This window comes from Solenopsis invicta, chromosome 8 (assembly GCF_016802725.1).
Source record: "Solenopsis invicta isolate M01_SB chromosome 8, UNIL_Sinv_3.0, whole genome shotgun sequence".
Taxonomy (NCBI): Eukaryota; Metazoa; Arthropoda; class Insecta; order Hymenoptera; family Formicidae; genus Solenopsis; species Solenopsis invicta.
In genome coordinates, this window is record NC_052671.1 from 6,295,866 (window position 1) to 6,315,465 (window position 19,600).

At 31.1% G+C, this 19,600-nt stretch overlaps 5 protein-coding genes across 8 annotated transcripts in view; 3 read left to right on the forward strand and 2 right to left on the reverse strand.

Moving 5' to 3' along the window:
- Positions 1-3,856, forward strand: part of LOC105196804 (calcium uniporter protein, mitochondrial) — a 63,736-nt gene extending 59,880 nt beyond the window's left edge. The window contains exon 7 of the mRNA XM_011162926.3: positions 80-3,856. Within this exon, the coding sequence (XP_011161228.1) occupies positions 80-412 (333 nt within the window). The 3' untranslated portion in view covers positions 413-3,856. The remainder of the gene's footprint in view (positions 1-79) is intronic.
- Positions 3,857-5,414: 1,558 nt separating this feature from the next.
- LOC105196817 (chromosome transmission fidelity protein 8 homolog) lies at positions 5,415-6,333 on the forward strand. Its single transcript, XM_011162952.3, has 2 exons — positions 5,415-5,671; positions 5,892-6,333. The coding sequence occupies exons 1-2, from the start codon at positions 5,652-5,654 to the stop codon at positions 6,226-6,228; spliced, it is 357 nt and encodes a 118-aa protein (XP_011161254.1). The 5' UTR covers positions 5,415-5,651; the 3' UTR covers positions 6,229-6,333.
- Positions 6,261-7,049, reverse strand: LOC105196810 (small nuclear ribonucleoprotein F). Its single transcript, XM_011162939.3, has 2 exons — positions 6,898-7,049; positions 6,261-6,638 (listed from the first exon to the last, which is right to left on the reverse strand). Exon 2 carries the CDS (start codon positions 6,618-6,620, stop codon positions 6,354-6,356), a length of 267 nt encoding a protein of 88 aa, XP_011161241.1. The 5' UTR covers positions 6,621-6,638; positions 6,898-7,049; the 3' UTR covers positions 6,261-6,353.
- A 65-nt stretch (positions 7,050-7,114) lies between these two features.
- On the forward strand, positions 7,115-8,619 carry LOC105196828 (leukocyte receptor cluster member 1 homolog). The gene is made up of 3 exons (XM_011162961.3): positions 7,115-7,433; positions 7,505-7,604; positions 7,726-8,619. Exons 1-3 carry the CDS (start codon positions 7,411-7,413, stop codon positions 8,521-8,523), a joined length of 921 nt encoding a protein of 306 aa, XP_011161263.2. The 5' UTR covers positions 7,115-7,410; the 3' UTR covers positions 8,524-8,619.
- A 369-nt stretch (positions 8,620-8,988) lies between these two features.
- Positions 8,989-17,874, reverse strand: LOC105196834 (myb-like protein X). 4 transcript variants are annotated; one of them, XM_026135118.2, is made up of 7 exons: positions 17,639-17,869; positions 16,983-17,324; positions 16,278-16,859; positions 15,050-15,637; positions 13,006-13,590; positions 11,697-12,284; positions 8,989-10,856 (listed from the first exon to the last, which is right to left on the reverse strand). In XM_026135118.2, the coding sequence occupies exons 2-7, from the start codon at positions 16,995-16,997 to the stop codon at positions 9,384-9,386; spliced, it is 3,831 nt and encodes a 1,276-aa protein (XP_025990903.2). In that variant the 5' UTR covers positions 16,998-17,324; positions 17,639-17,869; the 3' UTR covers positions 8,989-9,383. The 4 variants fall into 4 exon arrangements, with proteins under 4 accessions (XP_025990903.2, XP_025990901.2, XP_025990904.2 ...); XM_026135116.2 differs by having other exon boundaries at positions 17,460-17,869; XM_026135119.2 differs by lacking the exon at positions 15,050-15,637 and having other exon boundaries at positions 17,460-17,874.
- Between the last annotated feature and the right edge of the window lie 1,726 nt (positions 17,875-19,600).

Sequence of the window (19,600 nt, forward strand, 5' to 3'; positions counted from 1 at the left end):
CTTTGCAATTCAGAAATGGATTGCACGACGTAAACTGCGCGCGACTCGATACGATCAATCACGATTTCTCATCACTTAGGAATACATGCTGCCGGATGTATTGAACAGGCGTCACCTAATAGAGCTTCACAGAAGAGCGCGTAAGATCGGTCTCGATGTCGAACTGTACAATTCGCTGAAGAATCGTGCATACGAGTTGGAGACCACGCTGAAAATTATTCGCGGCCCTTTATACGATTACAAGATTCAAAGGGAGCAAAAGCAACGCGCCAGATCAAGCTCCAGTAGTAGCTCAAGATCGCCGAGTTCCTCGCCTAGCCCTAGTCCTAGCCCTAGTCCCGAAAGAGACGTTCCTAAAATTATACCCGAATCGAGCATCTCGCGAAAGTATGCCGAAGAGTATAAAATTTAATCAAGGTGTTAATTAAGGTGTTCAAACGAGCCGGAATGTAAAGGAATCAACGATTACCGATCGCTTAAAATCAATGTTATCTTCTTCCAACGAAGTACACTCAGAAAAAAAAAGACTTCCCTTCTCTCGAGTATGAATGCGATGCACTCAGGGTAACTTTCAAGTCCGCAAAATCGAATGGCGAGTGATCGGAATTGCGAGACTGAAATAAAAATGTAATTTATTTTTGTGTTTGCGTGCGTTTACGTGAAGGAAACCCGTGTAGTGATATCCCAGATCTCGAGTCAGTCTTCCAAGTATAGTATCGGCGGCAACCAACTTTCGTCGCGCGTAATGCATTTCATAGGCGTTAAGTGTCGCGGATTATCGAATGCTCAATGCTGTCGACGTGTTTGGAAGACGTTAGAGAAAGATATATAGAAAAGAAAGAAAGAAAGAGTACATCAAGTGTCATAAATAACTTAACAGTTACTAGATGAGCATTCTTCGGTCTCTAGTTAGTATTCCGCGACACATTTCACAAAGATTTTATATAAGAGTTTTATAATAAAAATATGTTTTATTTAAGGTGACGAATGATGTCAAAATCATGTCGTTTTGTATCTTACTTATAAGACGCTGTTTCTCAAAGTGTTCCTGGAAAATGCATCTTAGTAAATGTTAAAACATTTATGACACTTATATGTACGTGCATATTTTGATTAACTCTTTGTTGCATTTAGTGTAATTGGAAAGAAATACATCCTGAGAGATCTTAACGGATTATTGTTGTAGATTACCTTATCACTTTATCGGCTGATCTTAGCACCAACTGTTCAACCGTTATCTCTCATGCTCGGCCGAATTATATATATTATATTAAATCTCAATGTAACTTGAAGCGTGACGAATCTCTTACGCATTGGTGCAAAGTAAATACTATTGAATTTAAACATAAAACTATAAGCGCCTTGACCAACGAAATTTTAGCAGAGAATATTAGTGAAATGCTTAGCGCAGAATTTAAACATTTCACTGATTTATATTCGATTATGCATATGCTTCTATGTCAACTCGTGCACGAAAGTCTTTACTATGCATCAGTGCGCACTCTAATCTGATTCAACTACAATAGTTTAGACGTTAACTGACAAGTAATTGTTCTGTCATGATGTAACATACCTCGCGAAAACTGTGAAAAGATTTTACGAAATGGTGAAATGTTAAGCCACATTGAGTTGAATTGCGTTTACGTTATGGTGTATATATAATTATTCTATTATGTATATAAGACAATGTATTATAAGAACTGTACAATATTAAAAAATTAAGCAATTAGAAATCATAAACTATTAGTTGATACGTAAAAAATAAACAATAATAGTATTTAGTTGCATTTTTTAATATTGTATGATTTATGTTGAAAACTTCTTATATACATTTTATAAAATAAGCGAACAAAAAGTTTTAATTATAAATATATCTTGCAAATATTTAAAAAATTATTTCAATAATTGAAAACTTGGTCACTTATAATAATTATGAATATTTATTACAGTTTGACACGTGTAAAATGATTGATAAGTTACTAAAGTTGTTTTGCATAATCTTTTAAAACGTTGTTGATTGTTCGCAAAGTGATATTATGACACATCGACGTAAACGTTATTGTATATACATACATATATATAGTTTTTCATAAATTCAACGAAATTGCTCTAATCATTGATGACATAATTTAATCAATTTCACACACATCGTTATCACGCTATATTATAAATATAATACGTAACATATTGTTCTTCCTCCCATTGATTCACATTTAAATTCTACATTGGTATACACATACACATAGAGAAAACTAGATCCAAAAAGGGAATATTTTGACAAAAAATTTTTCATTTTATTTATATATATATATATAATATCCATATGTTTTCTTTATATTGTATAATTCTTTCTCTAAATTTTTCTCTAAATATAAAAGAAAAGCAATACAGGAAATAATAGAAAATAATTAAAATAACTTTTAGTGTTTTTTTTTTACAAAAAATAAAATTGCGATTAGATTCTATATCACGTTCTATATATAATCATTTTATAATTTTTTTTTAATTTGTTATGCAGATTATTTGGACAGATATTATACAAGAAAACAAAAACATATAGACATATATATATGAAAAATTTTTTATCAGAATATAAAATTATTCGGAGATATAGTGGATATGTTACATAATGCATTCACTCTCGTTACCTCATTGATATTAACATAAGCTATAAAAATATTTAACGCGTTTCTTCAAAACTTTATCCTTAAAAATTTCTAGTTCTTAAATAATCAAACTCTATATATTATAGAGAATCGTTGATATATACGACCAGAGAAGTAAAAAGCACCTACTACTATCTTAGTATTAACTATTAGCTCTTAATAGAGACAGCATTAATACTATTATTACTATTATGCTTTTCTAGGCGATTTCCACGAAAGTATCATAATCTAAGAACTCATATGTAGATTACACTTCTAAACTAATAGGAACTTCTTCTCGCTTTCATAATATCTATCCGTCCGCTGAGGTAGTTTGTTGAACCAGAATTTTGTTTTTCTTTTTAATAATTTTAAAAAAAGGGTTCAATAAACTCGTGTTCTATAATATCTTCAAATTAAAACAAGATCTTTATAATAATCTATTTCACCAAGGTTCAACTATTATAAATTTGTAATTTTACAATCTTCCATCGAAACAGATTAAATATATTTATCAGAATTAAATTCTTGTGAAGGCATACTATTTCTCTCTTTTATTTTTTTATTTCAAAAAAATTTTTTACTTTTATGTAACAATAGACGATACATAGACAAAAAAAATTAATACCGTACTCTCTTACTCTAGATAATGCACAATCCGGAATTAGAAGTAAGATAGAGTTATACATGCTACTAACGTTAGAGGCCAATGCTTTTTACGAACAGGAAACGAACCATAAAAAACACATTTACGCGTAGAACCTTCTCATCTTCTTCTTAATAAGTTTATCCCACTTCTTTCTAGAAGAATGTACGAAGAGTTTATAGCTTGTAGTGAATAAGAGGCATAATTCTCTAGAGTAATACGAATGAAAGTATCACTTTCCTATTTCTGATCATCAACGCGCAATTTCTTCCTCAAATATTTTGTACCATTCATAGGAGACGTTATATATATATACAATATATATATACATATATGAAAAATTTTTGTACATATATATAAATATATTCATATGTACGTACACGCACATTGTACATTACGCAAACGATTTACGCGTAATTTTGCGAGCGATATTGCCTTAGTATCTTTTCCGGCAAGCTTATCGCCTAATTCTCGATTGACGCATAATATAGGATAATCAAAGCTGGCTACGAATAAGACTACTGAACATCTGCATACACATACAAAAATCACTCCTGGATCTCGACATAAATATCAAGAGGAAAGAAAGATGAAATCTGTTTGTGAGATACAGTAATCGCAACGATAATGCTGACTTCATCTCACGTCAGATCACGCAAAGGAATGATCGAGCACCGAATCTCATATTGTAAAAATCGTTTTTCACCACAGTCTCATTCATCTCCTACCCAGACAGCACACAATATTCTCATAAAAATTTTACAAAATATTTATAATAAATGTTTGAATGGTTTATAAATATATATTTATAAAAATATTTCATAAATATTTTTGTGGTCATAAAGATTTATCATAAATATCATAAAAATATGTATAAAATATCACTTTTTTTACTTAAACAAATATTGTATAAAATATTTAATCTATATTTTAATAAAATTTTGAATAAAGATTTTATGATTTGTTTCCTTCATGTACATAAAATATTTATTGAAAAAATAAATATTTATAAATATTTATCATGAATATTGTTTACTGTCTGGGCATAGATCATTTCGATATCTATATTTTGTATTGATGTGTATTATTTACACGTTCCAAATCGTATGAGATTTGGCGAATTTAATTTAAGATCGGATTCTGAGCACCAAATAAGACCGATAAGTGTATTCGTAAGCGCCGTGTGACCGCATGGGCACAAATTTTATTTCTAAGTATTACAAATATTTGAAAGTCACACGACGATCATGTCGACAGTAATTCTCAATAACAAACAGACACTTGCAAATGTTTATTTGTACTTTGACGTGTACATGCTGTTTACAATCGATGCATGAGTGTTTATTCAAGCGAAGATATGCTGTGATTTACGTCCAATGTACTTACTTCCGTGTGAAGAGAAAAAAAATCGGAAATAAAATAGAAATAACATCAAATTGAAGCACAATCCATTTTAAACATCCCTATACACTTCTCTCTGTATTCATCATGTATTTTCATAAATTTCTTGTATAATGTGAAGTTTAGTATAGCCCATACAGCATAAAACATTCCAGAAATGTTTCTGCAATATTGCTAAAATGTTCTGTTGTATATGGGAATACTCTATTAATAGTTCTTTTTTATCTTAATTGTAATTTAAAATAATTAATTCGCGATTACGTAAGTTTTATAAGTGTGACAAAATTATTTGAAGTTTATAGAAGTTCTCTTTTGTAGATTTTAGAATTTATAATTTGATTTCGTATGTAATTATTTATTTTACACATATATATATATATATATATATATATATATATATGTGTATATATATATATATATATATGTATGTATATATATATATATATATATATATATATATATATATATATATATATATAACATTTTTATTAAAAATATTTGAAATTTATTGAAAGTTCTTTATACTTAGAAATTTTTAGATATTTAATTTTACATAGATAATACTATATTATTGTTTATATCGTTTTATTAATCTTTAAATAATAATGTATTTTATGCAAATATTAGAATATTAATAAAAAAATATTCGTAGTTGTAAATTACAATCGTAAGTTTTTTATAGATTTTTTTATGAAATCAAAAATGTACATAAAAATAATTAATATTAAAAGAGAATACGTTCGTTCGCAGAAGTTTGCAACGCTTTCTCTTTCATCAAGTTTTGAAATGCGCAAATTGATGCTGGCAATTTCACGATCTTTCCGCGTTCTGGAACTCTTTGAACTACCAATGCAACTTCTCACTAGTTCCTAGGGAATACTTACGATACACTGCAAAGGTAGATCGTAGACCTAAAGAACATAATTTTTGGCGCCATTCAGCAGTCTAACCTACCAAAGATGATCGTGCCGATCAAGAGGTAGGTCTAGCTTCATTATGCTCACTTACATACCAATTGTATTCTATTATAAACACAAATTTTTTTATACAATTAAACTAAAATTTAATTTAAAAAAATGTAAAATAACAGCATCAAGCACACGCATTTTTCATGTCCCAAAAGATAATTATTTTCTGTTTATGAAACACGTACAACTTTTTTTCCAAATGTCAAATAAATCCTCACGGTTATTTTTTAGAGACGGAAATGTACAAACTTGGGCTATCATAGATCTTCAGGGCGATCTGAAATTCGAAAAAATCGATAATCCGGACAATCAATTAATCGGCGATCTTCACTTCACGAAAGCTGGAGTACCTGTTTTGATTATCGGAATTCACGTTTTGCATGGGAAAGAAGTCACACTTGATAAACCACTAATTGTACTGGAAAGGCATCGTGATACGACAGATAACGCAAAAGACGAGGAAGCTATGGTAAACACAGAATACTCAGTAAAAGCTATTGTGAGGAAGAAACTGCTGTTTAAGTCAAGACCAAAGCCTATAGTGACCAATGTACCGAAACCATGTTAACACAAGCTTATAATATTACATGTAAACATGAATATGTTGTGAAAGATACAATTTTATTTTACTTGAATTAAGTTAATGTTTAATTATACAAGATTACAATGTACATAATTTTAGATTTTTGTTCTTTAGTCCTTCATCTCGCCCTCCTCATCCGACTCCTCCACTCCTCTTATGTACATAACATTGTTACACCTGATCAGCACTTCGCCAAGGTTCCCAGTGCAATTGCCATCTATGTGTTCCTCGGTGTTCGCCAGCTGCAGATTCATGTATCCGTCAACTGAGACGAGGTAACCTTTGTACTCATGTCCCCATTTTAACTTCACCATAACTGGTTTCCCGGTTAAACCGTTGAGGAATGGCTTTGGGTTGATTGGCATTGTTGCAGCCATGGTAAATAAATCTGTAATCTATAAAAGAGATATATGTAATTTATAAAAATGAAACATTTATTAGGTAATTCGTATTTGTAATCAAATGTGGTTTTCTAACGGGATAATCCTTCGAAAATATACTGAATTATTAACTTTTATACAAATAGCATCATAAGGCACGCCGGTTATGTCAAAGTAAATAACATGCGATAATAAGATAATAGCATTTTCCACGACATGATTCAATAAAGGTACGTATTAATGCTACAAATAAGAGACTTATGTATCTACTTACTTCCTAAGAGAAGCGTAAATAAAAAATTCTTCGTGCACAGTGTGCCGATTAACCTCGAATACAACGCTGTCTTGCGTTGTCTACGATTCCTGCGCACATGCAGTGCAGTCTCTCGATTCTCACGGGCTGCCAACTGTGGGAAATAAAATTCCACTGTTTCGTTTACACGTCCAAAAATTGTATCCAATCAAAAAATCGCGCAGAATTGCCGTGGATCTTGCTTTTTGTGAAAGCTTCGAAAATTGTTTTTATTCGCTAATAAAATCTAACCTAATTTAAATCTGAATCAAACAGAATTTTATTCGAATTCCTGAAGGAGATGGGAAGAATTGTGTAGCGTTGCAAGACTCGATGCTACATGCTACTACAACTGAGGCTTGAAAGAGAGTTTAATCATAGTTAACCTGATACATATAAATCCAAACTCTTGAAAGGAAGGTTTACATTAAAAAAAAAAGTAATCAGTTTTTGACAATCTGATTTTGTTATATCGAGAGCTTATTTTGGCTGACAATGAATATCCTACCGAAAAAAAGGTGAGACATGCATTTTCGCATTTGTATTCGTAAACATCTTGAGACTGATTGTTTGTTTTGCATTTTTTCAGATGGCACGTACGAACGAAAGAAAACATCGCTCGTGTACGGAGAGACGAAGCAAAAGCTGCAGAAGAAGAGAGGATTAGGAAAGAGCGAGCTCAAAAAGCAGTACGTGACATTTTTTGAAGTTTTGATTACTTTACATTTTGCTCCTGAAAATTATTCCTTCATGTCACTATAAGTATAATTGATTTTGTACGATTAAGATCTCTTTTTTATTTTTCATTAGGAAACAGAAGCAAGGGTAGATTTGTTAAGGCAGCGAGTAAGATCCAAGTACGATGGTCGAGCAGAAGCTGAAGGTTCTACCAGCAAGAAGTTGGAGCATGTCAATTTTTTTGCAGAGCTTGAAGATGGAAAGATCGATTACAATAGACCTAATGTGGAACATGAGAAGGAAAAGAAGGAGGAGAAAGAAAAATATGAGAAGCAGATAGGATATTTGACTTACCTAGGGCAAGATACTAATGAAGCAACTGGCAAAAAAAACTGGTATGAGGAATTACCAAAAAGATTAACTGAAACAGAGAGAGATGTAGAGATAGAAACAAAGAAAAAAGTCTTGAATGATCCATTGATTGATATAAAGAAGTATCTCAAAATCATGCATTCTGCCAAAGATCTGAAAGTAAAGACAGAGAGTGTTAAGAGAAAATGTCATGACTCTGATAGTTCTCATTCTGATCACAAATATAATAGCACTCACAAAAAGCATAAGGTTAAAAAACATAAGAACAAGAAACATAAACATTCAGAGAAGAAAGAAGTTAGGAGCCAAAGTAGCATAGATACAGATATAGGTATAGAAAAGTTAAGAGCAGAGAGATTACTCAGGGAACAAAGTGAGAAACTAAGGACTGAAGCACTATTGGCCAAAGTGAAAGGTGAACCAATGCCTGTTGTAGCACCAGAAACTCCTAAGCCTGTCAGAAAACAGAAATACAATTCACAATTCTTTCCTGAAATTGCTAGACAAAATGTAGAAAGGACGCCCAAATATTCTAGACAAAATACATCAACTCTTTGAAACATGTTATTTTAATATTTTTATTTCGGGAAATTGTAATTATAATTTTATTATTTATATTGTATGTAAATAAATATATAAATATTATACAGAAAATTGTTAAAATTTATATATTGTGTAAATTGTGTTTAAAGAAGGCAATGGGAAACTATTTTATTGCTATTGTTTACCAGATGTCAAATTAAAAACAGACTCTTAAAAAAATTTTGAGATTTTTTTATATGGATGTCACATAGTTAAAAACATTATTCTTTGGATTGATTATTAACATAAGGTGACATAGTAGAACTAGAAGAAAAATACACATTTCGATTTTCAGTTAGCGCTATTCTCCCTTACCTCACCAACCTTCATGAAATTCAAATGTAAATCAGCATTTGAATTGCATGGGAAGTAATGAAGAAGAAAATGAGCTCTGTGATGCACGAGATGTAAGTGAAAAAAAGCTCTGCAAACATGTAGTTAGTCTGATAACACAACAAACATGACAATTTTTATTATAAAATACAGTCTTTTTTTATTATTACTTACATTTGGTTATTTTTGCACATCATATATACATATAGTCAACATATAAGTATCAATATACGTATATCACGATGTGCAGGACAAAAAATAAAAAAATCAAGGTTCCAAATAAGGACAGCTTATCTGTGCATAAAAGAATATCTAATATTATGCACAGAACTTCAGTAAGCTTCTTTGGTGAGCAAGTCATGTAAGCATAGAAGCTCTTCCTCTCAATGTGTGTACACACATTCTCATTCTCAAGGAATCGACAACATGAAATTAAAACAAATATCATTATGGCACAATAAAAAAGATTACATATATTTCTATACCGTATCTATGCATTCCTTTTAATATTTGTTATAAGCTTGATCTAAAGAGTATTGCCAAAATTTCCATAGAGACTGCAAATCCTCAGGTGAACCATTACCATGAGTTTTATACCAAGATAAAAATGTGCTGATTGCGTTGAAAGCGTTTACTGCTGTAATATCATCTGTACGATTGCTGTCATTTAAATGTTCATTATCTCTTATCGTTTCATTATTTTCATTAAGTCCGTTGTTTATTTGATGCTCAGATTTGATCACTTCTCCATCATTTGATACTCGCCGTTCTATTGCTATATCATATGTACGATTGCTGTCATTTAAATGTTCATTATCTCTTACCATTTCATTATTTTCATTAAGTTCGTTGTTTATTTGGTGCTCAGATTTAATCACTTCTCCATCATTTGATATTAGCCATTCTATTGCTGTAATATTATCTGTACGGTTGCTGTCATTTAAATGTTCATTATCTCTTACCATTTCATTACTTTTATTAAGTTCGTTGTTTATTTGGTGCTCAGATTTGATTACTTCTCCATCATTTGATATTCGCTGTTCTTGTTCTGCATTGTCTTCAATTAATTCTTGATCAAAATTATTACTGAAGTCTTGATCCAAGTATTCCTTCCCATCCTTCTTAGTATTCCTCTTTTTACGACATGATAACTTAATATTGTGCCTCTTTGTAAATTTATGTAAAAATTCTAAGGGAGCCTTGAAACTTTTGTGATTATTTAGCATTCTGTTCATTTCCAATGTTTTCTGCTGAATCATTGGTCCTGTTACACATTTTCCATTGCTCTTTTCTTGGACAAACCATTCATACAGGGACTGACCGAAGAAAATGTTTTCGATGTCAATAAATCTCTTCAAATATTCCATATCTTTTACTTTTTCGTCATTTTCATTAAGTTCCTTATTAGGTTTTTTGTTTTGGTGCTTAATTTCGCTCACTTCTCGATTATTTGATATTCGCCATTCTTGTTCTGCATTGTCTTCGATTAATCTTTGATCAAAATTATTGCTCGAATCTTGATCCAAATATTTCTTCCCATTCTTCTTAGATTTCCTCTTCTTATGAAATAACTTAATATTGTGCCTCTTTATAAAGTTCCATACAAATCCTAAGGAAGCCTTGAAACTTTTGGGACCATTTAGAGTTCTGTTGATTTTCAATGCTTTCTGCTGGATCATCGACCACGTCACATGTTTTCTATTGCTTTTTTTTTGGACAAACCATTTGTACAAATACTGATCAAGGAAAATGTTTCCGATGCCGGTATATCCTTTTTTGATTTTTCCTTGGAACGTTACAAGAGCATTTTTACATTTTAATAATTTTTCTTTATCTTTCTTTATATTTACAATTGTTGCTTCAGATACTTTGTATTCACACGCCAACGTCACGCTGTTCTCTCCATTCTCGAGTCGTTCCAAAATCTTAAAGCGATCCTCGATGTTGAGTCGTGTATACTTAACATTTACTCTTTCCTGAAAAATAAAACACAAAGCATATTTAATAACAGTTTAAAAATACAACGTACTTATACATAAAAATATCAACAAGATTATTTGTGGCGTAAGTTTCATAATCTCAAAATGTAATGTATCAATATATCCTTTGTGTGTATAAAAAATAATTAAAACGAATATTTCTTTAGTTCCAGCTAAGGACAGCTTATCTGTGCATAGACGAAAATGTAATATTCTTCCTTGTACAGAATTTTAGTGAGCCTTTTCAGTAAGAAAATCATGTAGTAAATAATAGAATCGTTTGCTCGCTCGCTCGCTCTTTCCGCTCTCTTATACATACACACTCATTCCCACTCTCAAAAGAAATCACCAACATCAGATTAAAAGATACATTTTTATGGCAAATTGAAGAAAATTATATGTATGTCTGTGTGTGTATGTATGTATGTATGTATGTATGTATGTATGTATGTATGTATGTATGTATGTATGTATGTATGTATGTATGTATGTATGTATGTATGTATGTATGTATGTATGTATGTATGTATGTATGTATGTATGTATGTATGTATGTATGTATGTATGTATGTATGTATGTACGTATGTATGTGTGTGTGTGTGTGTGTGTGTGTGTGTGTATATATATATAAATCTGTGCATCCCTCGTTTAATTGTTGTAAGGTTGATCTGATTCAAAAAGTATTTCCAAAATTTCTATAAATATTGCCAAGACTCATGTGAACCGTTACAATAAGTTTTATATCAAAATAGGCATGTGTTGATTTTGTTGAAAACGTTTATTGCTGTAATATCATCTGTTCAGTTGCTGTCATTTAAATGTTCATTATCTCTTACCATTTCATTATTTTCACTAAGTTCGTTGTTTATTTGGTGCTCAGATTTGATCACTTCTCCATCATTTGATACTCGCCGTTCTTGTTCTGCATTATCTTCGATTAATTCTTGAACAAAATTATTACTAGAGTCTTGATTCAAGTTTTCCTTTCCATCCTTCTTAGTACTTCGCTTGTTACAACATGATAACTTAATATTGTGCCTCTTTGTAAAGTTCCATAAAAATTTTTGGGAAGCCTTGAAACTTTCGGGACCATTTAGAATTCTGTTGATTTCCAATGCTTTCTGCTGGATCATCCATCCCATCACATGTTTTCCATTGCTCTTTTTTTGGACAAACCACTTGTACAAGTACTGATCGAGGAAAATATTTCTGATGCCAGAATATCCTTTTTTGTTGTTCCCTTGAAATGTTACAAGAGCATTTTTACATTTCAATAATTTTTCCTTATCTTTCTTTATATTTGCAATTGTTTGCCCAGATACTTTGTATTCACGTGCCAATATTACGCTGTTCTCTTCATTCTCGAGTCGTTCTAAAATCTTAACGCGATCCTCAATGCTGAGTCGTGTATACTTAAGACTTTCCTGAAAAAAGCATAAAGCATATTTAATAACAGTTTAAATATACAGCGTACTTACATAGAAAAATATCAACAAGATTATTCGTAACGTAATGCCTTAATCTCAAAATGTAATGTATCAATATATCTTTTGTGTAAAAAAAAATAATTAAAACGAATATTTCTTCAGTTCCAGCTAAGGACAGCTTATTTATGCATAGGAAAAAAATGTAATATTTTTCCTTGTTCAGAATTTTAGTAGCGAGCTCATCTATTATTTATTACATGATTTTCTTACCTTTTCAGTAAGAAAATCATGTAATAAATAATAGAATAGCTCGCTCGCTCTTTTCCTCTCTCATACATACACACACTCACTCCCACTCTTAAAAAGAATCACCAACATCAGATTAAAAGATACATCGTTATAGCAAGTTGAAGAAAATTATATGTGTGTATGTATGTATGTATATGTGTGTGTGTGTGTGTGTGTGTGTGTGTGTGTGTGTGTGTGTGTGTGTGTGTGTGTACACATATAATATAGATATAAATCTGTGCATCCGATATTTAATAATTGTTGTAAGCTTGATCTGATCTAGAGTATTTTCAAAATCTCTAGAGATATTGCCAATCCTCAAGTGAATCGTTACCATAAGTTTTATATCAAGATAGAAATGTGTCGATGGCGTAGGAAACATTTATCGCTGTACGATTATCTGTACATTTAAATGTTCATTATCTCTTACTATTTCATTATTTTCATTAAATTCGTCGTTTATTTGGTGCTTAGATTTGAACACTTCTAGATTATTTGATAATCGCTGTTTTTGCTCTGCATTGTCTTCGATTAAATTTTGATTGAAATTATTGCTCAAGTCTGGATCCAAGTATTTCTTTCCGTCCCTTTTAGTTTTCTTCTTCTTAGAAAATAACTTAATATTGTGTCTTTTTGTAAAGTTCCATATAAATCCTAGGGAAGCCTTAAAAGTTTTGGGACCATTTAGAGTTCTGTTGATTTCCAATGCTTTCTGTTGGATCATCGACCACGTCACATGTTTTCCATTGCTCTTTTTTTGGACAAACCATTTGTACAAGTATTGATCGAGGTAAATGTTTCCGATACCAGTATATCCTTTTTTGTTGTTCCCTTGGAATGTTACAAGAGCATTTTTACATTTTAATAATTTTTCTTTATTTTTCTTTATATTTGCAATTGTTGGCGTAGATACTTTGTATTTACGTGCCAACGTCACGATGTTCTCTCCATTCTCAAATTGTTCTAAAATCTTAACGCGATCCTCAATGCTGAGTCGTGTTTTCTTAACTTTTTCCTGTAAAAAAGCACAAAGCATATTTAATAACAGTTTAAGTATGCAACGTACTTACACATAAAAATATCAACAAGATCGTGATGTAATGTCCATAATCTCAAAATATAATGTATCAATATATCCTTTGTGTAGAAAAAAATAATTAAAACAAATATTTCTTCAGTTCCAGCTAAGAACAGCTTATTTGTGCATAGAAGAAAATGTAATATACTTCCTTGTATAGAATTTTAATGAGCCTTTTCGGTAAGAAAGTCATATAATAATAGAATAGCTGTTCGTCTGCTCTTTCTTTCTTTCTTTCTTTCATATATATACACACACACACACACACACACACACACACACACACACACACACACACACACACACACACACACACACACACACACACACACACGCACGCACTCATTCCCACTCTCAAAAAGAATCATTAACATCAGATTAAAAGATACATTGTTATGGTAAATTGAAGAAAATTATATATATATGTGTGTGTGTGTGTGCGCGTGTGTGTGTGTGTGCGCGTGTGCGTGTGTGTGTATGTGTATATATATGTTACTGTAAAAACCCGAACTATGGTAAATCCTAAGATTTTCTAGTAAAAGATTTACCAACTCTTAATAGTAAAAGTCCGAACAGTTCTATGATCATCGTTGATTTCAAACTTTTACCACCATTCACTTGGTAAATCTTAGGATTTACCTCAAAGGCACGGTAAATGTTGAAAGACATGTCATAACGTGTTCGGCGTATCGTCTCGTACTCGTGGGCAGTTTGCAAGCGTTATGTTTGTAAGAAGATAATTTTATTTGTGTTATTTTTTACTATTCTAGAAGTATTTTAAAGATGTTTTAAAATAACTAGTTACTAAAAATTAATAAATAAAAATACCAAATGAAGATAATTTAAAATAGGTAAGGATTTGACTGATTAGTAATATAAATAGTAATATTAATAATTACTCTCATATGATACATAAAAATATGTAAGGTTTTGATTGATAGTTAATTGAAATAAATGTTTAAGAAGTACTCATTGTTTTATTCCCAAAACCAACATTTACCAGCTATCACTGGTAAAACCTAGTGTGTACTAAATTCCAATAATAAAATCCGAAAAAAGCGTCCCTTTTTTATAAATCCTTACATTTACCAACTCATGTCGGTAAACCTTAAGATTTACCAAATGAATGGTGGTAAAAGTTCGAAATAAACATGATCACAGAACTGTTCGGACTTTTACCATTAAGAGTTGGTAAATCTTAGGTTTTACTGGAAAATCTTAGAATTTATCGTAGTTCGGACTTTTACAATAACATATATAAATCTCAACCAAAGAATATTTCCAAAATTTCTATAGATATTGCCAATCCTCACGTTAACTGTTACCATGAGTTTTATATCGAGATAAGAAGATTATCTATACAGTCTCTATCATTTAAATGTCCATTATGTCTTACCATTTCATTATTTTCATTATGTTGGTTGTTCATTTGGTGCTCAGATTTAATCACTTCTCCATCATTTGATACTCGCCGTTCTTGTTCTGCATTGTCTTCGATTAATTCTTGATCAAAATCATTACTGGAGTCTTGATCCAAGTATTCCTTCCCATCCTTTTTAATATTCCTCTTGTTATGACAAGATAACTTAATATTGTGCCTCTTTGTAAAATTCCACAGAAATCCTGAGGAAGCCTTGAAACTTTTGGGACCATTTAGAGTTCTGTTGATTTCCAATGCTTTCTGTTGAATCATCGACCCCGACACATGTTTTCCATTACTCTTTTTTTGAACAAACCATTTGTACAGGTACTGATCAAGGAAAATGTTTCCAAAGCCGGTATATCCTTTTTTGATTTTTCCATGGAATGTTACAAGAGCATTTTTACATTTTAATAACTTTTTTTTATCTTTCTTTATATTTGCAATTGTTGGCACAGATACATTGTATTCACATGCCAACGTCACGATATTCTCTCCATTCTCAAATCGTTCTAAAATCTTAATGCGATCCTCAATGCTGAGTCGTGTTTTCTTAACTCTTTCCTGAAAAAAAGCACAAAACATTTAATAACAATTTAAATATACAACGTACTTACACATAAAAATATCAACAAGATTATTCGTGGTGTAATGTCCATAATCTCAAAATATATCAATATATCCTTTATGTAGAAAAAAATAATTAAAATAAATATTTCTTCAGTTCCAACTAAGAACAGCTTATTTGTGCATAGAAAAAAATGTAATATTCTTCTTTGTACAGAATTTTAATAAGCTTTTTCACTAATAAAGTCATGTAATTATAGAATAGCTCGCTCGCTTGTTTGCTCTTTCTTTTTTTTTCTGTCATATATATACACACTCATTCCCACTTTCAAAAGGAATCACCAACATCAGATTAAAAGATACATTGTTATGGCAAATTAAGGAAAATTATATGTAATTTTATATATATATATATATATATATATATGTATGTATAAATATATATAATTACATATAATATAGATATAAATCTGTGCATCCCTTATTTAATAATTGTTGTAAGCTTGATCTGATCTAAAGAGTACTTCCAAAATTTCTATAAATACTGCCAATCCTCAATTGAACCGTTATCATGAGTTTTATATCAAAATAGGAAGATTATCTGTACAGTTCCTGTCATTTAAATATTATCTCTTACCATTTCATTATTTTCATTAAGTTGGTTATTTATTTGGTGCTCAGATTTGATCACTTCTCCATCATTTGATACTCGCCGTTCTTGTTCTGCATTGTCTTCAATTAATTCTTGATCAAAATCATTACTGGAGTCTTGCTCCAAGTATTCCTTCCCATCCTTCTTAATATCCCTCTTGTTATGACATGATAACTTAATATTGTGCCTCTTTGTAAAATTCCACAAAAATCCTGAGGAAGCCTTGAAACTTTTGGGACCATTTAGAGTTCTGTTGATTTCCAATGCTTTCTGCTGGATCATAGATCCTGTCACATGCTTTCCATTGCTCTCTTTTTGGACAAACCATTTGTACAAGTACTGATCAAGGAAAATGTTTCCGATGCTGGTATACCCTTTTTTGATTTTTCCTTGGAATGTTACATTTTTACATTTTAATAATTTTTCTTTATCTTTCTTTATATTTGCAATTGTTGGCGCAGATACTTTGTATTTATGTGCCAACGTTGCGCTGTTCTCTCCATTCTCAAGTTGTTCTAAAATCTTAACACGATCCTCAATGTTGAGTCGTGTTTTCTTAACTTTTTCCTAAAAAAGAAAGTACAAAGCATATTTAATAATAGTTTAAATATACAATGTACTTATGCACAGAAATATCAACAAGAATATTCTTGACATAACATGAATTATCTTAAAATGTAATCTCAATACCTTTCTTGACTTCATTGATCCTTTGTCTTTCTATACACAAATATTTTTCTGTAAAAATCCAGGATTCGAATCAGAATCCTTCGCTCTAATAGCCAGCACTCTCGTTACTACGTCACTGACTACTTCACTGCTTTCTAAATTTCAGCCAGCCTGAGATCATTCGGCTTTTTCTATTGAGCCTGTGGATTTCTGACTCTTATCGAGTCACAGTATCACATTTATCGAATCTCAATAAACAGAAGTATTGAAATCCTAGCATTGAACTTTACCGGTTCCGGCATAAGAATGGTTATTGCCTGCATAAACCAGCCTTAACCCTCTAGTGTGTTTAAGAGTTAGGGCCTGCGCACAATAGAGAAGGAAAAATATTAGATATTAAGAATAGGAATCAAAATTTTAGTATCAGTTTCCTCAATGAATACTATGTAGATAAATAATAAGTTATGTTGTATCTTGTACGGCACATTTATGTCTTACGTTTTATTCGTATCCATTGTGCATCACATTTAATATTTATAGAGAAAACTGATGCTAGAATTTTAATTCTTATTCTTAATATCTTATTCCTCTATTGTGTTGGCCATTAAGTAATGTCTAGAGATGCTGATACAGTTCTATGATAGATTGATGGCATCTTAAGATGATACTACAAATACCGGTCTAAGGCCAAATGCGTTCTATCAGAAAGAAACTTGAGCAACTTGAGAGCACTTGAGCCTTGAGCTTGAGTGTTGAAACTCTTGAGTTTAAGAAGTGCCGGTGCCATGTCGGCCATTTTATTATAACGCTAAAAATTCCCAGCGCATTAGAGTACCTCTTACTAGAGGTACTCTACAGCGCATTGCACACTAACGACGCACATTCATTTTGGCCGAAATGTGAACTAAAATCACATCCATTTTGCGACATTGCCGACAAAAATGATTTAAGTCTGTGCTAAAATCATGTAGTAGGGATACCCCTTCGACATTGGGGCGGATACCGATAGCACACGGGACCTGGATTGGATTGACATAATGGTACTCAACGTAGGTATAGAAAATTTCCCTAGGCTAATCGGATTGACGATTGCTGTCTCAAATGTAATCCGATTGATGACGAAAGCGTGGAGACCGAGAAGCATGCTTGAAAAGTCTCTTTATTTTTTTAAATAATAACACAAGAAATCAAAGATAAAGTTAAAAAGAATGATTTGAATTTAGATTTATTGTAATTTTTTTGTCTAAACACTGGATTTCGTTTAAATTTCTGTTTGTAAAAATTAATTAATCTATTCTAAAGTTTGTGGTTATATCGGAAACAAATCAAAGTTAATAAAACAATTATTAATTATTAGGTACATATTAAAGCATATAATATTTTAAGCATATCATATAGAATTCCTGTTTATTATAAACTCAGTAAAAATAACTTTGAAATTATTCAACTACATTATACATTAATCAATATTAATTTATATGTTAAAAATCAATAATGTCGCTGAAAATGTTTTTTTTATTCTTTTCCAGATCGTAAATAAACTTCAACTCCAAGAATAAATAAAAATTACTGGAAAATGGATTGACATGAAAAGGGCATTATTGAACATTAATAACTTATTACTCTCTAATAAACAACTAATAAAGAAAAGTAGATTTTACAAATTTTAAGTTAGCACAAATTGATATTGTTCAATAATGCCCTCTTCATATAAATCCATTTTCCAGTAATTTTTATTTATTCATGGAATTGAAGTTTATTTACGATCTGGAAAAGAATAAAAAGAACATTTTTAGAAACATTATTGATTTTTAACATATAAATTAATATTGATTAATGTATAATGTAGTTGAATAATTTCAAAGTTATGTTTACTAAGTTATAATAAACAGGAATTCTATATGATATGCTTGAAATATTATATGCTTTAATATGTACCTAATAATTAATAATTGTTTTATTAATTTTGATTTGTTTCCGATATAACCACAAACTTTAGAATAGATTAATTAATTTTTACAAACAGAAATTTAAACGAAATCCAGTGTTTAGACAAAACAAATTACAATAAATCTAAATTCAAATCATTCTTTTTAACTTAATCTTTGATTTTTTGTGTTATTATTTAAAAAAATAAAGAGACTTACTTTTCAAGCATACTTCTCGGTCTCCACGCTTTCGTCATCAATCGGATTACATTTGAGACAGCAATCGTCAATCCGATTAGCCTAGGGAAATTTTCTATACTTACGTTGAGTACCATTGTTCGACAATCCGAGAATCGATTTAAGTCTGTGCTAAAATCATGTAGTAGGGATACCCCTTCGACATTGGGGCGGATACCGATAGCACACGGGACCTATAGCACACCACCACTTAAGCCCGTATCAGACTACGCATTGAAAATTGAAGATTGAAGATTAAAGATAGAGCTTTGGCCAATCAAAATAAAAGGAGTTAAAATTTCTTTGTTTTGATTGGTCAAATTTCAATCTTTAATCTTCAATCTCAATCTTCAATGCGTAGTCTGATACGGGCTTTACAGCGGCCGATGCCTAGAGTTTTTCCGTTGGTTAGATTAGATATGTTAAAATGATTGGGCTATCGCACCGGGCGCTATCGAATCCCGTCCTGGCATA

Bases quoted from the DNA above. Each gene is read 5' to 3' on its own strand.
- LOC105196834 (XM_026135118.2), bottom strand. The intron at 13,591-15,049 runs GTAAGACATAAT...GCTTTTTTACAG, and splicing joins ATAATGAAAATAATGAAATG to GAAAAAGTTAAGAAAACACG. The intron at 10,857-11,696 runs GTAAGAGATAAT...TTTATTTTTCAG, and splicing joins TTAGTGAAAATAATGAAATG to GAAAGAGTAAATGTTAAGTA.
- LOC105196810 (XM_011162939.3), bottom strand. From the start codon at position 6,620: ATGGCTGCAACAATGCCAATCAACCCAAAGCCATTCCTCAACGGTTTA.
- LOC105196817 (XM_011162952.3), top strand. From the start codon at position 5,652: ATGATCGTGCCGATCAAGAG. The intron at 5,672-5,891 runs GTAGGTCTAGCT...GTTATTTTTTAG, and splicing joins ATGATCGTGCCGATCAAGAG to AGACGGAAATGTACAAACTT.
- LOC105196828 (XM_011162961.3), top strand. From the start codon at position 7,411: ATGAATATCCTACCGAAAAAAAG. The intron at 7,434-7,504 runs GTGAGACATGCA...GCATTTTTTCAG, and splicing joins AATATCCTACCGAAAAAAAG to ATGGCACGTACGAACGAAAG. The intron at 7,605-7,725 runs GTACGTGACATT...ATTTTTCATTAG, and splicing joins AAGAGCGAGCTCAAAAAGCA to GAAACAGAAGCAAGGGTAGA.